Source organism: Vidua macroura, chromosome 14 (genome assembly GCF_024509145.1).
Source record: "Vidua macroura isolate BioBank_ID:100142 chromosome 14, ASM2450914v1, whole genome shotgun sequence".
Classification (NCBI taxonomy): domain Eukaryota; kingdom Metazoa; phylum Chordata; class Aves; order Passeriformes; family Viduidae; genus Vidua; species Vidua macroura.
This window is the reverse complement of record NC_071584.1, coordinates 15,770,131-15,784,157: the sequence shown is the minus strand read 5'-3', so window position 1 is coordinate 15,784,157 and position 14,027 is coordinate 15,770,131. Positions and strand designations below refer to the sequence as shown.

The window sequence follows — 14,027 nt, the reverse complement described above, 5'->3', positions numbered from 1 at the left end:
TTCCTGAGGCTTTCCGTAATGAACAAGATGCAGCAGCATCTGCCTGCAGGTCCACACTGGAGACAGAGGCTGGGGGGCACGTGGGACTCCAGCAGGACGTGGGCACCATCCCCAGAATGAAGTGCTGAGAGGGTGAAAGAGATGAGAATTTGGGAATTGTGTGTTTTCTATCATGATGTGCTGTGGTTACTTCCATGCCTGGGTCTCCTGGATGTTTCCCTGCTTGCCTTTGGTGTCTTGGTGTGATTCCCTCTCCCCAGTGTCCTGTGCCCTCCCTTGAAAATACTTCCCACTGGAGTAGCCTCCCCCCTGCCTGGTGCCTGCGCTCCTGGGATGTCGTGGGCAGCTCCAGCCCCACCATGGCTTATCCAGCCCTGCAGGTTCAGCTCCCTCCACCTCCCCTCCTAATTCACTTCAGCTCCTAATTGCGTTTGCTGCTCCTCTTTGAACTTGCTCCAGTTTTACTATCTCTGGTAATGAGGTGCCTGGATAGAGATCCATTAATCCCCATGTCCTGGCAGCAGGGTGACGTGAGGAGGAGCTCCCAGGGTGGCTCCCTGCTATCCCAGAGCTCTGGATCAGAGAATCAAAGAATAGTTTGGGTTAGAAGGAACTGTTAAACATCACCTAGTCCATTCCTGGAAGTGTTCAAGGCCAGGTTGGATAGGGCTTGGAGCAACCTGGTTTAGTGGAACATGTCCCTGGTCATGGTAGGGGATGAACTGGATGGACTCCCATAGTTCCCATCTCCTTCTCTGGTTTTTGGGGCTGGTGGTGGTCCTGGCAGCCCCTTCTATGTTCAGTGGGGTGTGGAGACCCCAGGCAAACCTCGCTCAGCCTCAGGGTGCACTCCAGACAGCTGTTTGCAGATGTGGTAGTGGTGCTGAGGTGTTCTTCCAGGTGTTCTTCCTCAGTGTCCAACCTGTCCCATGAGCCTCTTTAAAGCACAGAGCCCTTGTTTGATGACAATGCTGAAGGAAAAGCAAGGTCCTAGTAGATGTTTCCTCATAAATCCGAGGCATTTGCTGTTTATTGTGAGTCCTTAAGCCCTTCAATCCATTTTTGATGTAATAACGTCCGTAATCCAATCCAACGCTTTTTGGCAGTGGGATGCAGTGAGAGCGGATCTATTACCCTGAGTGTTGTGTTAAAGCCCTTGTCTTGCATTTCTGTTTTTAGATGCAATTAGTCTTAACCTGGCAAGAATTATTTGTTGTAAACCATCACTGCTGCTGCGATGTGGCTTCGTCCCCGGGCCACGCTCTGTCAGCGTTTTTCTGCAGCTCAGCGTGAGGAAGGGGGTCACCTATACCCTGCCAGCTGCCAGGATCATCCTTCCTCCTCGGGAGCTTTTCTGGGACACGTTGCCATACTCGCTTTTCTGGCTGTGCTCCTCCAGCTTCCGTTGGTTTGGGAAGCCTTCAGCCCGTGCCAGTGCATGTGTGCGGAGCCGCTCGTGCTCCTTCCTGCATTCCTTGGGATTTGATAATTCCCTCCCTGGTTCCTTGGGCTGGGGGCTGTGCCAGGGGGGGCTTTGTCAGCCCGCCAGCTCTTTGCTGATGCCATTTGAATGTGGCCACTTTCATGTGCTCCTCATCCTCCTTCCCACAGCTTGTTTGGTGGAGGGGAGTTGAAAGCCCAAGGGCCGTTTGATGCCATGATGGGAGCTGTGAACTTCTGCTGATAAAACTTCAATTAAGCGGCTTCCTCATTCTTCACCCAAAGGGGCCTGGCTTGCGACACACCCGGGCCAAGCAGAGCCGGCCTGGTGGCATCCATCTGGTTTTGGGGCTTTGCTCCTCCATCCCCATCGTGCTGGGAGCCGCTGGCAGGGGATGGTGATGCCGCGTGGGAGCCGGTGGCTGGACACAAACGGCTCTAACGGTGTCCTGCTCCCGACTTCAAAGCCTGGGCCCTGGCCATGTCAAACCCAAATAATGGCCCTTAGACAACACGCGGTTCCTTGTCTTGCAGGCTTGTCTGAAGAGCGTGACCACAGTAAATGTGATTTTGTTGAGCCCTGTCCCTTAAGCCTCTGCCTCTTTTCTCTTCTCCTCCTCCCTCCTGACCTTTTCGGCTCAGCGCTGTCCCCGGACAGCCCCTGGCAGCTGATCTCATGGCTCAGCCTTTCATGGCCCTAATAGGGATGAAAAGCCCCCTCAGAAAGGGCCGGTGTCCCGGGCCCGGCCGGGAGGTAAATACCCCGTGCTTTGATCTGCTCTGGGGCCGGGGGGCCCTGCCTGCCACAAACCCCCGCCCAGGGGTCCCTGCCTGCCATAACCACCCACCCAGGGGTCCCCGTGCCCGCTCATCTCCCTGGCTGCTGGGCAGCCCAGCTCTGCCTACTGCCCTGGCACAGCAAAGGGCTCTGGAGCTGGGCACTGGGTGCTGTCTGCCTGGGAAATTGGGCTGGCTGCATCTCAGGATGCTCTTCCCCAGGAGAAATGATTTGCAAGAGCATCTCTAGCATTGTCACGACCCCTTTAGCATTGTCACGACCCATTAGGAGAAAACAAAACATGTTTAGCTCCTCAGTGCTCCTGAACACTGAGGTGACAGTAGAGATGGTGTGCAGGGGTGATGGCAGTGAAGAGGTGACATTTCCCCCTGCATCACTTGCCTGATCCTGCTCTGCCCCTCTGTTCCTGGGACACTGGGAATCTGTCTGTCCCCCCTAAAAGGGCTCTCTTGGCAGCTGTGGTGGGAGGATCACACCGGAGCAGGTTTTTTGGTGCATCCCATCTTCCCTTTCCTCACCCTGGCTCTTCCAGCCCCTGCTCCTCCTGCCATGTCTGCAGCAAATCCTAGGGCATCTCCTGGAGCTGCAGTTGCATGGATTGTGGTGGACCTGGCTCTTCAGTGGTGGTCACCTCTGAGGACTTCCTCTGGGACTCTGGAAATGATTAAACTTGGCTGCTTTTGGATTAAACATTGAGTAGGAGACTCTTAAGGCAGAAAGAGTTTTCAGCTTGATGAGGAATTGAAACAAATCCTGGCATACTGGTGTGGCTGGGAAGCTGTGCATGGATAAGTGCAGGCAGCTACTTCCTTGGCATATTTTTTTAAATAACCATAACATCAAGACCCTCTCCCTGGGCTTTTCTACTGGGATCTGTATTGCAGTCCACTGCTCCTGTAGTGCTGAGAAGCGGGTTGTTGGTGTTACTGCAGCTCTGAACTGGTGTGGAGGGGTCTGTAATGGTGGGTGCTGGGTGTGTGATGGTAGGTGCTGGGATGTGGTGGTGGATCCTGGTGGTGGTGGGTGCTGTCTGTCAGACCAAGAGCTCACTGGGGGCTTCAGGAAGCACCATCACACTTGGACCCTGAGATGTGCAGGGTGCAGAGTTTGACATTAACGAACTGTGACATGCCATCCTTTTCCGTCCCTAATTTCTAGGGATCTGTGTCTATCCACCCCTCAGCCAGGCCAGCCCAGGTGGTGTGTGGCCCCTTCAGCGGGGAGGATTGGTGTCATCCTCCACTTGAAGTCTCTTTTCCCTGGGACTGATGTTTTTGCTGCTGCTGTGTAATTCCTGAGCTCTTTGATCCCACCTGGCAGTGTGGAGTGGGAGTTACACACCTCATGGAGAGGGGGCTGCAGGAGCAGTGGAATCTGGGGGCGGCTGCAGTGGGATCAGCTCTAATTTGGGGGTAGAGAGTCCTCTTCCTCCATCCATTACTCATTAAGGAGGCCAATCCTTGTCTGGAGAGTCAGGGGTTTATGTGGCATCTATTGGAAATTTCCAAACTCTAACTCAGAGTGTTGCTGGAGGCTATTTGGTCCATGCACTTGTGTCTGCCTGGAGCAGACCAGCTCCTGAGGTCCTGCCATGCAATCCCCAGGAGCAATGGATCCTCTCTTGCTCCAGTTGTTGTGGGGTGCAGCACCAGAAGCCACAGGTGATCCTACTCTGAGCCAGGCTCTGGTGGGTGCATGGTCACGGTGGGAGCAGTGCCTGGGCTGGCTCCTCTTGCAGGCAGGGGATTATTTGCAATTCTAGGCCAGGAGTTTCCCCGATGTCACCTCCCCAGTTCCAGAAGTTCCTGGTGGTTATGCAAAGTTTGCCTGTAATTGCAGTGGGGTTTCCTCCTGGCTGTCCCATAGCACCCAGGGCTGCTGTCCCTCCCCACTGCCTGGCACCTCCTTGGCTCCCTGAGCTCTCCCAGGCACCTGGAGCTTCCAGAAGATTTGCACATGAATCTGTCCCTCTGTCAGCCTCTTTGTCCCTGATCACCTGAAGTCTTCTCTGAGTCCTGGGAGTGCGGATGGAGCCCGAGCTCAGGTGAGCAGCTGGCATCGTCCCTGCAGCTGGGGGATGGCACTGTCTGTCTCCATTCCCTTCCCAAAGGATTTCTCAGTCATCTCCCAGAGGTTTTGCTACCTAACAGGAGAGATTTACACCCTGTTAAAAGGCAGTAAGTGCTTTCCTCCCCTCCTGCTCTCAGCAGGGCCCACAAATGACTCTGGCAGAGCATCAGGTGGGGAATTATGTCACACTTTCATCCTGACGTGTCTCCGGTTGCTTGGGGCGACCACAGGGACTGCACAAATCACCTTCCTCTCCCAATGACGTGCTCTTTCTTTGGAAGGGATGGACAGACCTGAAGACAAAGGGTTTATTTAGGACTGTGGTCCTCCTGAGCTGCGCAGGAAGCAGGATGGAGACACTGGGAGTTTCCACAGCTCATCCACATCGACAGTGTTGATGATAAAGGGCTTGAGTGAGTCACAAGCTGTGGTCCTGCAGCCAAGATGTGCTTTCCAGCCTGGATGAGGTTCCCTGCAATCCAGCAGTGACTCTTAATTATGACACTAATTGGGGCTGGTTATAATTTTCCACCAGAAAGCTGTTTTAATGGGAAATTAGCTTTTCACTTAAGCATTACTTGGGTTAAAGTGTCTTTTTCCAGTGGATACTTCAGTGTTTGCCCGTTCTCCCTTTGCCCCAGGAAAGAATGGCAGAGAATGGAGCTGTAGGTGGTGAGGATGAGTGTGGTGGGTGGTGTCCTCCCTTCTTCCAGCTGTAACTGTGCTCATCCCTCTGCTCTCTGTAAAGAATGGGGCTAATTTAACCCTTTATTTTGATTTTGGGGGTGCTGACCCTGGCCAGGGAAAGCCAAACCCCATCCCGCACAAACCCCATGTGATGGTTTTCATTCCTATTTCCAGCAGTGCATTTGAACTGGTGATTTTCCCACTGTGTTTGTTGGAGCAGGGAGTTGTGGGGTGGGATGGCCACATTCCCAGTTGCTGCAGCAACAGGCTCCTCACCTGCCCTGTACAGCTGTGGGGAGGGACACAGCAATCCCAGCTGGCTTCATGGCATGGGCCTGGCAGTGCCCTGATGCCAGGGAGGAGAACAGAGGGGGCCCTCCCGCGGTCAGCGGTGCCGGTGGCCCAGCCCCCGTGGCCCTTCTCCCTCCATGCCGGACCGTGTGGCTGGAGCAGCTCTGGAGCAGCTCTGGAGCTGGCAGGAGTGGCTGTGAAACCCAAGCCTTGCACCTCCTGCGCCGTGCGGGGACGGGACAGGGCCGGGCTGGCTCACACAGGCATTTCAGGGGCTGCAGGGCCCCTTCCCGGCGCAGCTGCCTCGGGAAGGCTGGGAGAAGGCTGGAAGAAGGCTGGAAGGCGGCTGCCGGCCCTGCTGGCACTGTGACAGCGTGGGGTGGGCTCCCTCCGCACAGCCCCTGCCCCGGCTCTGGCAGCAGCCCCAGCCAGTGTGCCGGAGCTCAGGAAAGGGGTTGGGGAATGTGCACGGGGTGCGGGGCTCGTGTCCCCACAGTGGGGCTGGCTAGGAAGTGACACTGATATTAATATTAATAGTACCAATAAGGGGATGCCCTGAGCCAGAGCTGCGTGGCCCTGATGCCTGGGAGGAGCAGCAGGAGGAGGAGGAGGAGCAGGGGCTGTAACCAAGCCGTGCTCCCCAGGGAGCTGGTGTGCAGTGGAGTAGGTGGGTGCCTCTGCTCTGTGACCTGGAAGTGGCTCCTTGTCCCCTGGGGTGCCAGCCCTGGTTGGGATGGGGGGGAAGGAACTCAGTGCCCATGGTGGCTTTGGCTCCAGTGCAGCACCTCTGTGTTGGTACCGAGGGGGTGTAAAAAAGATCTGGAGAGGGGGAGTGGCAGGAGATGGGATTTTATTTGACGTGCAGTCTGCTTGTGGATTCCTGCAGGGATCTCTGGCAGTGTCCGAGCACATCAGAGATGTGGGAGGCACGTCTCCAGAGTGACCTGTGGGGGCTTCACCTGTGCCAGGAGGGGCTTTCAGCCCAGGGGTGTCCAGGCTGGGCTGAGGCTGCTCTGCAAGCTGCCCCTTGCCCCTGTGGTTCTGGCAGGATCGAGGTCAGGCTGTGGGGCACTGGTGGGATGCTGCCACCTCTCCTGAAGCGATGGAAACACGAACCTTGTGCAGGTCTGGGGGCCAGGGGGGTGGTGGGGTCGGCGGCCGGGCTGTGGCCACGCCGTGCCTGACTGGGGCTGGAGCAGGGCTGAGCTGCACAGATGGAAGAGTGATTAAGAGCAATAAAAGGAAAGAGACTTGGATTCGCTACAGTCTCAGCACATTAATTGTGCTTTGGGGCCCAAATCATAACGCAGCCCTGCTAGAGGGAATCCAGCAGAGAAACCAAACATCTCGCTCTGGCCAAGGCTGACCATTTAAGAGACCCTTGCCTTCATCTCTTGCCAGGTATTACTTCCAGCGTCTCCCATCTGCCAAAACCCGAGTTCTCCTTTGAAATATTTTTAGGGGAGGGAGAAAAGCTCTGGTGACACCGAGTGCTGGTGCTGGGGAGGCAGCAGGGACAGCACATGGCATTGCTGGCTTGGAGACGGGACCATGGGATTGTTGGGGATCTCAGCCATCTGTCCCAGCTCCGTGGTGTGTGTCACTGGGCTGGATGGGCGTGTGGGATTCCAGGAGTGGAGGTCCTGCCTGGCTTCCATGGTGGCTGAGCATCTCCTCTAAATTGACAAGCAATTACATGGTTAATGGTATCACTGTTAAATCCTCATCACTCGGCAGCCCGGGGCTTAATGCTCCATTAGGGCAGAGGCATCTCGTGGCTCTGTGGGCTGGGAGCAGCCTTTGGAAGTCAGCCTTTGGAAGTCACTGGCCAGAGGTTATTTTTGCTCTCCCAGTCCTATAGCCAACCTGCAAATCCATCCAAAATGGAATAAGGCAGGAAAATGCTCCTGTACGCTCAGTGTTGCTGGGTCTGGCTGGATTGAGCCTTGCTGGTGCGGATTGTGAAGGTGAAATGTTGTTTGAGACCTGCCATTTCCTATTCCATGGGTATTCCCAGCTCCCTGCCTGGCTTCCTTTGTTGTGTCACAGCTCTGCCTCCTGCTGCTGCCCTGCAGCTGCCTCTCTGCAGCTCTCCTGCAGCCGTGCCTGTGGATTTAACATTTTCGTCTGTGGGTTACTGACTCTGGATTCCATCGGCAGCTGAGGATTGGTGGTGTCACCACAGCTCACCCTAACTGTGGCAGTGAGTGGCACAGGCACCTGAGGAATCCATCAAGTGCCACCCAGATCCCAGTCTGGATCCACTGGAGCTGGGCTGAGCTGAGCCTGGAGCAGTCTGCTGGAGCTTCTTCCACTGGGAAAGCAGGATACAAAGCAGGAGGAGCAGCTCTTCATCACTGAGCTTCGCAGGGAATTGTGCTGGAGGAGCCTTTCCCGATGGATCAGGGACCTGCTGCTCTCACATCACCCTGCCCTACATGTTCATGTCAAACTCTCTGGACTCTGCACTATTTGGATGGATTTGGGGATTTAGAATTTTGACTTTTGGAAGCCCAACCAGCGCATCCAGCTTCTCTCTGGCCCGTTGTGGATTTACACGGAATGTGGAAGCTCATGTCCTTGTTTCCAGAGGCCATTCCAAGACCATCACTGTGGGTTTTACAAATGTTTTTCCTTTCTTTTGTTCCCTCAAGCAACTGCTTCATTTTTCCACATGGTTCCCTCTCAAAGCTACTTTCTCCCTCATCATTTCCACGGCTAGAACAAGAAGAAACTTTGTGTCCAGCTGTGGGGTGGGAAGAAGGCTGCTCAGCTGTGTCCCTTTGTCCATCCCTGTGGCTCCAGCTGCCATTCCTGTGGCTCCAGCTGCTCCCTCTGTCCTCTTTGGACCTTTAATATTTTTTGTTGTATGTGGATGGAATGTTTTCATAGTTATTTGGAGGAACTGCTGCCTTTATGGGGTCTTCTGGTTTCCCACACTTGAACCACACTTGCTTGTTACCACATTTTGTTATAATTAGTTAATTATTTATAAATCAGACCTCGTGAGGCCTCACAGGGACTGATTTTTACAGACTGCCGCCTTCTCCCTCGATGGATGAGTCTCTTTGAGATGCAACAACCCATGGCATGGAGCTGGGAAGCTGGGAAACTGTTCAAGGAGCTGCTTCAGGGCTGTGAGCTGGGATGTATCTGCTGATTTCACCCCCAAACCGGCGCCTCTGGCCTGAGAGAACTGGGCTGCCGAGCTTTCTGCTGGAGTTCGCTCCCGATGTGTTTTTATGGGGAGTCTGAGCTCAGGTCCATCCTGTTTGGATTCCAGAGAACTCGTGCAGGCTGTCGGGGGCGTTTCTCCACATTCCCAGGCATTTGCATGGGGCTCGGTGCTGAAAGTGCTGCTGTTGGAAGGGCTGCCAGCAGATCCCAGCTGGATGCACCATCCCAGCTGGATGCACCATCCCAGCTGGATGCACGGCTCCATCCCGGGAGCCGCTGGCAGTGGGGACCCTGCTGCAGGAGAGGTGATAACTCAGCAAATGGCTCAAGGACTTCCTGATTAGGAAAACATTTGCTGGGGATTCAGGCGAGAGCCTGGATTGCACAGAGGTGTTTGGAAGGAGCTGATGGACTTGGAGCCTGCTTCCTGGAGGGATCTGGGGGTGCTTTCTAGTTTATCCCAGTGTGGAGGCTCGTGGAGGCACCCAGCCTCCTGCTGTGGGAAGGGGAATGTGGAAACACATTGCTCTGTACTCCAGCCTCTTCCTGTCCCCTCACCAACACCCAGCAGGGTCCGATGGATTCGTCCCAGATTTCTGTCAGTCACCTGCCCTCCCAGACCTGCTTTTTTGTGGGATGGAGGCAGGAATTGGGCTGCACAAGGAACTTGAAACCCCAGGACTGAGCTTCTGCCTTGAGGTTCCGGGAGGTGTTGACTGCGCTATGCTGGCCAAGTCCTGCCTTGTGTCTGGAAAATTATCCCTGGACTCCATGATTCTCCATCACATTGCCTTCCCCAAGCTGTTGCTGAGTTCCTCCCAGGTTTTCCTGCTTCCCTGGGTGAATTGATCCCTGTGTTTAGATTTGGTGGAGCACTGGGATGCTTTGTGTTTGCCGTGATGAGGGAGGTGATGGGGTGGGAACCATCTAGGTCCCTGGGGAGGTCCCGCTCCATGCCAGGCACAGTGGGACACATCCAGGGCCCTGGTGAGGTCAGAAACCAATTTTTGAGTCTGTTTATCAGAATCTGCCATTTAATGCTTAATCCTGAAATCCTTGTGTTTGGGTTTATTCTCTCTTGTGTCCCCCCTGCCCTGAGCCCTGCAGAGGGCTGGAGGATGGGGGACCTTCCCTGTGCTCCCATGGGATTCAAGGGCTGAAAACTCGGTGCTGGTTCCAGCGAAAAGTTAATGTGAATTTAAGTGACTTCTGCCCTGCAATTAGAGCCCCTGGAGTCCACTGGGGCTCTGAGTTTACATTCTTCACCGAGGCACAGGGTGTAATTAGAGATGTATAATTTAAACTGTGCATATGCAAGTGTTCCCATTCTGCACCAGGAGCAAAGGAAATTATCCAGGAATTAAAGGGGGAGGAGGGTGCAGGCGTGGAGAATGGCTCACTTGTGTGGATGTGGCAGTGAGAGGAAGCTGCAGGGATCATGTCCTCACTGCCGCAGGCAGATTTGGAAGGGGCAGGAGCTGGGAATTCGGAGGGCTCCAGATTGGGGTGTGAAGATGTGGGAGGGTCAGGAGTGAATCCCTGGGGTAGGAGGTGCCAGGGTATAGCTGGGACCTGCTTGGCAGTGCCAGGGGACAGTGAGGACCTGCATAGTAAAGCCAGGGAACAGCAGAGAGCTGCCCAGCAGTGCCCTTCCAGCTCCTAGGAACCTGTCTAACATTCCCCCTCTTTTCTTGCAGCCACTTCCAACGGCACGCTGGATGGCCTGGAGAACCGGGAAGGAGGGGTCTGCCAGACACGCTCCATGAAGATTGTCATGAAAGTGGGGCAGGGTGAGTCCTCCTGTTCCCTGGGGTCTCCTGCTGCCCCTGAACCAGGGTCCCTATGCCTCTGGGGGATGTGGGAGTTCAAGATTCCAGGGAAACTGAGGCCAGGCCAGCTGCTCCTGGGAGCACTCCTGGGTTAGTTCAGCAGAATTTCATTTTTAGGATCTTTCTTCCTGTGTTTTTTCTCTTGCCAACATGGCGCATGTGCGAAGCACTGGGATTGAAAGGGAGCGATTGTTCCCAGTTACCTCGTGGGCTGTGTCCCAGTGGGAAGTGACCTGGGCAGAGGACCCATGAGCCCTGCAAGTGTCTCAGAGGGGCTGGCACAGGCAGTGCCTCTGTGACTTCCTGGGCATCCAAGGGGGGATTGTAGCTGGCCAGGCATCAGGGATTGGGCTTGGTGGCTCTCAGCTCTGGAGGCCACCAGGCTGTGGGGACTCCGGTGGCAGTGGGACATCAGGGATATCACTAACAGACTCTTCTCCTGGGGCTCCTGCTCCCCACCACCTCCATCCTGAGCTGCTTCCCAGAGCCAGCGATGCCCCGGACTCATTTTGGCCCCACTCGGATACATAGCTCCCGATTCTGCTTCTCATTATTGTGTTTGCACGTTGGGGCCAATATTTATAATAAACAGGCAAAGCCGTGCTGCAGCCTTGGCCTCCTGCCTGCCCTTCCCTTCCTTTCCTCCTGCTGCCCGAGCAAGAAACCTGTCTCAGCCCACGCACGGGAGCTCTGAAAACAGCAAACCAGGGAATTAGGGTGGGGTCCTGCTTCCCACAAGCCCTGGAGCAGCTCAGCCTTGCTCTGTTGCTCTCGGCATCTCCCAGTGCTCCTGTGCCCCGTGGGAGTGGCAGACAACTGGGGGCACTTCTTAAGGGGGGAACAAGCTGCTGCCTTCCAGGTTGGGCCAAGGCTTCTCATCCATCCTTCCTCTCCCCTTTCCCAGATCCCAACGCGGTGATCCCAGAGCAGCTGACGACGAGTCGGCCGAGCAAGGAGTCGGATGACACCGTGAAAGTCGTCACGCAGAGCCCGCGCAGCAAGGTCCCGGCGGTGGAGGAGCCCGGCAAGCCAGGTGGGTATTTCAGGGATTCCCCAGGAGAGGGATGGAACTCTGCCTCCCATGGGGCCAATGAAGCCCCTCCAAGTTAAGCTTGTTGCATGGATCACAGGGATAACACACTCTCTGGATCTGGGATCTGGATGGGTTTGCTTGAAGTGTTGTGCTCATCTCTGCTGTCCTGCTGCTGTCCCAAGCCCAGGCTGCAGAGCAGCTCAGGTTTGTTTCCCCAGCTCCTGGCAGAGCTTGGCAGGGAAGTGCTGTTTCAGCACTCTTCCTCCTCCTCCTCCTCCTCCCATGTGTTCCTCACAGTATATCTGAGAGGGCTTGGAGGAGGTGAGGTCCTTGGGTGTGAGAGCCCTTTGAAGGTAGTTTCATGCGTTCCTGACCCCTCTGAGAGCAAAGTGGAATCAGATGAAGCTGGGAAGTCTTTCTTTTCTTCCTGCCTGGATCAGCCTCTGAGAGCTGCCCCTGCGGGCGCTGCGGCTGCCCCGGCCCAGGGGTCAGTAATTGGAGACTGGGGGGCTCTGGGTGTCAGAGCCCACATTCACCAGGACATCCTGGTCTGTTATGGGGAGGGAAAGCTCCCCAGGTCTGGAATGGTGTCACCTGGGCATGATCAACACTCTGCTCCATAGGCTGGGAAATGGGAAGGGGAGCAGTGGTGCAGGATGGGGAACAGGGTGTGTGGTGCCCCCTCTGTGGATGCCTGGGACTCCTGCCTGCCCTGCCCAGTCCTTCCCAGGGATGTGTGGGTCTGACTGGGGAGGGAAGGTGGGGAGCAAGTGCCGTCCCCTTGCAGGTGAGGGGCTCCCCTCCTTGGGAGCACGGCAGGAGAATGTTGTTCTGAGTTTGGGGAGCAGAGAGGGGCTCCAATGAGCAACTCATCCCCCCGCTCCACAGGTGTGATCCACGCATGGACAGAGCACAAATCTGCTGCCTCTCTGACCCCCGTCTCCCCTTGCCTTGCAGGCTCCGTCAACCAGGATGGCCAGGAGACCCAAGGTCCCAGCGATGGCTTCCTGAGCTCCAAGGTGGCCGTGTTCGCGGCCATCGGCGCCGGCTGCGTCATCTTCATCCTCATCATCATCTTCCTCGTTGTGCTCCTGATCAAGATCCGCAAGCGGCACCGGAAGCACACGCAGCAGCGAGCCGCAGCCTTGTCCCTTAGCACCTTGGCCAGCCCCAAATGCAGCGGGAACGCGGGCTCAGAGCCCAGCGACATCATCATCCCCTTACGGACTACAGAGAACAACTACTGCCCGCACTACGAGAAGGTGAGCGGGGACTACGGGCACCCCGTCTACATCGTGCAGGAGATGCCCCCGCAGAGCCCAGCCAACATTTACTACAAGGTGTGAGGAGCAGCCTGGGAACGGCCGATGCAGCAGCGCGGGAGCGCCGGGCGCGGGGCTGGCGCCGCAGGGAGGAAGCGAAACGCCCCCCCCGGCACGGCGCGGGCAGCGCCGGGAGCGGCGCCGGGGAGCGGAGGGCTCAACGCTCACGTGCTGATTCTCCCCTTTGTATTTAGTTTTGTAGTTCTCAGCTTTTGTAATCCCGAGACTCTGAGGGTGAGCCTTCAGCCTCCTCCTCTTCTTCTCCAGACTGTGGCCGGCCGTGGGGGGCGGGCGCCGTGCCTTTCTGTGCTCGGGACACCGCTGGCAAACCCGGAGACTCCACCTCCCCTTTGTGGTTTGGGATTTCCCCGCGTCACCCCTCCGGCCCTGTGGGAAGTGCCCGCCAGTGCCGCAGGGTCCCGGAGCCTGGAGCGACGCCGGGGCCTCGGTCCCAGGAGCAGCGAGCGCACAGGGGGATGAGGAGGAGGAGGAGGATGCTTTGCCATGGTGCCAAGATGCAGACAACTGTGCAGGGAGGAAGCTGGCAAACCCGATTTACTACTACTACTATTATTATTATTATAATAATTATTTTAATTTTTTTGTAACATTTTTATTTTTGTGAATTCCGGGCGGGACTCCGGCCCGCCACCTCTGGGCACACGCTATCACCTCCTTCCAGCACATCATCCTGCCGGCCACGGGGCAGATCCCGCTCCCCCCACTGCCCCTGGAAACTTTTGTGTTCGTAGCTGTTGACTCTTGTTTTAGTCTCTTTATAAAAAGAAAGAAAGAAAAAAAATTTCTATCTCCACCCTGTCTCAAGCGTTCAGTGCGCGAGGGGTTGGACACTGCTCATGCCCCATGTGGAGCAGCCGTGGCCTGGCAGCTCTTCCCAAACCCCTCTGGAGCATCCCACTGTGGAAAAAAGCCTTTGGCTTTCTATCAGGCTGGGGCTGAGCCTGCTGGAAGCAAAGTAGGGGGTGGCAGGGGGAAGCTGCAGCCCCCTCCCAAGCTGGGCATACTGCAGGTGGTTGTCCTTGGAAAGGAAAACTGGAAAACAAAGGTTCCTGACTTGCAGCTTGTGCCAGGGGTGTCAGGAGGAGGCTGGTGCTCGGGATTGGAAGCCCCCAAGAGGCTGGAGCACCAGGCATGGCTTGGCTGGGAGCTGAGCCAAAGGCTTTTCCACCCTCCTGTTTGACCTGAAGAATCCAGTGCCCTTCGGCAGGACCTGCTTTGGGGACCAGCCCCCGCTGTGCCTGTTCCCTGCCCTGCTCCTGGCACAGGAGCATTCCCTGTCCTGCCACCGCCCGGGGGTCCCACAGCCCGGGCTCCCCTGCCCTTGCCTTGTCCATCTCCTGCCCAAAACTGGAAGGGGC

General features: G+C 56.2%; 1 protein-coding gene across 3 annotated transcripts in view; it reads left to right on the top strand.

The window, feature by feature from the left end:
• Window positions 1-12,991, top strand: part of EFNB1 (ephrin B1) — a 44,771-nt gene extending 31,780 nt beyond the window's left edge. For all 3 annotated transcript variants that reach the window (XM_053990174.1, XM_053990175.1, XM_053990173.1), the window contains exons 3-5: window positions 10,162-10,254; window positions 11,198-11,326; window positions 12,284-12,991. In XM_053990174.1, the coding sequence (XP_053846149.1) occupies window positions 10,162-10,254; window positions 11,198-11,326; window positions 12,284-12,672 (611 nt within the window). In that variant the 3' untranslated portion in view covers window positions 12,673-12,991. The remainder of the gene's footprint in view (window positions 1-10,161; window positions 10,255-11,197; window positions 11,327-12,283) is intronic.
• Window positions 12,992-14,027: the final 1,036 nt, after the last annotated feature.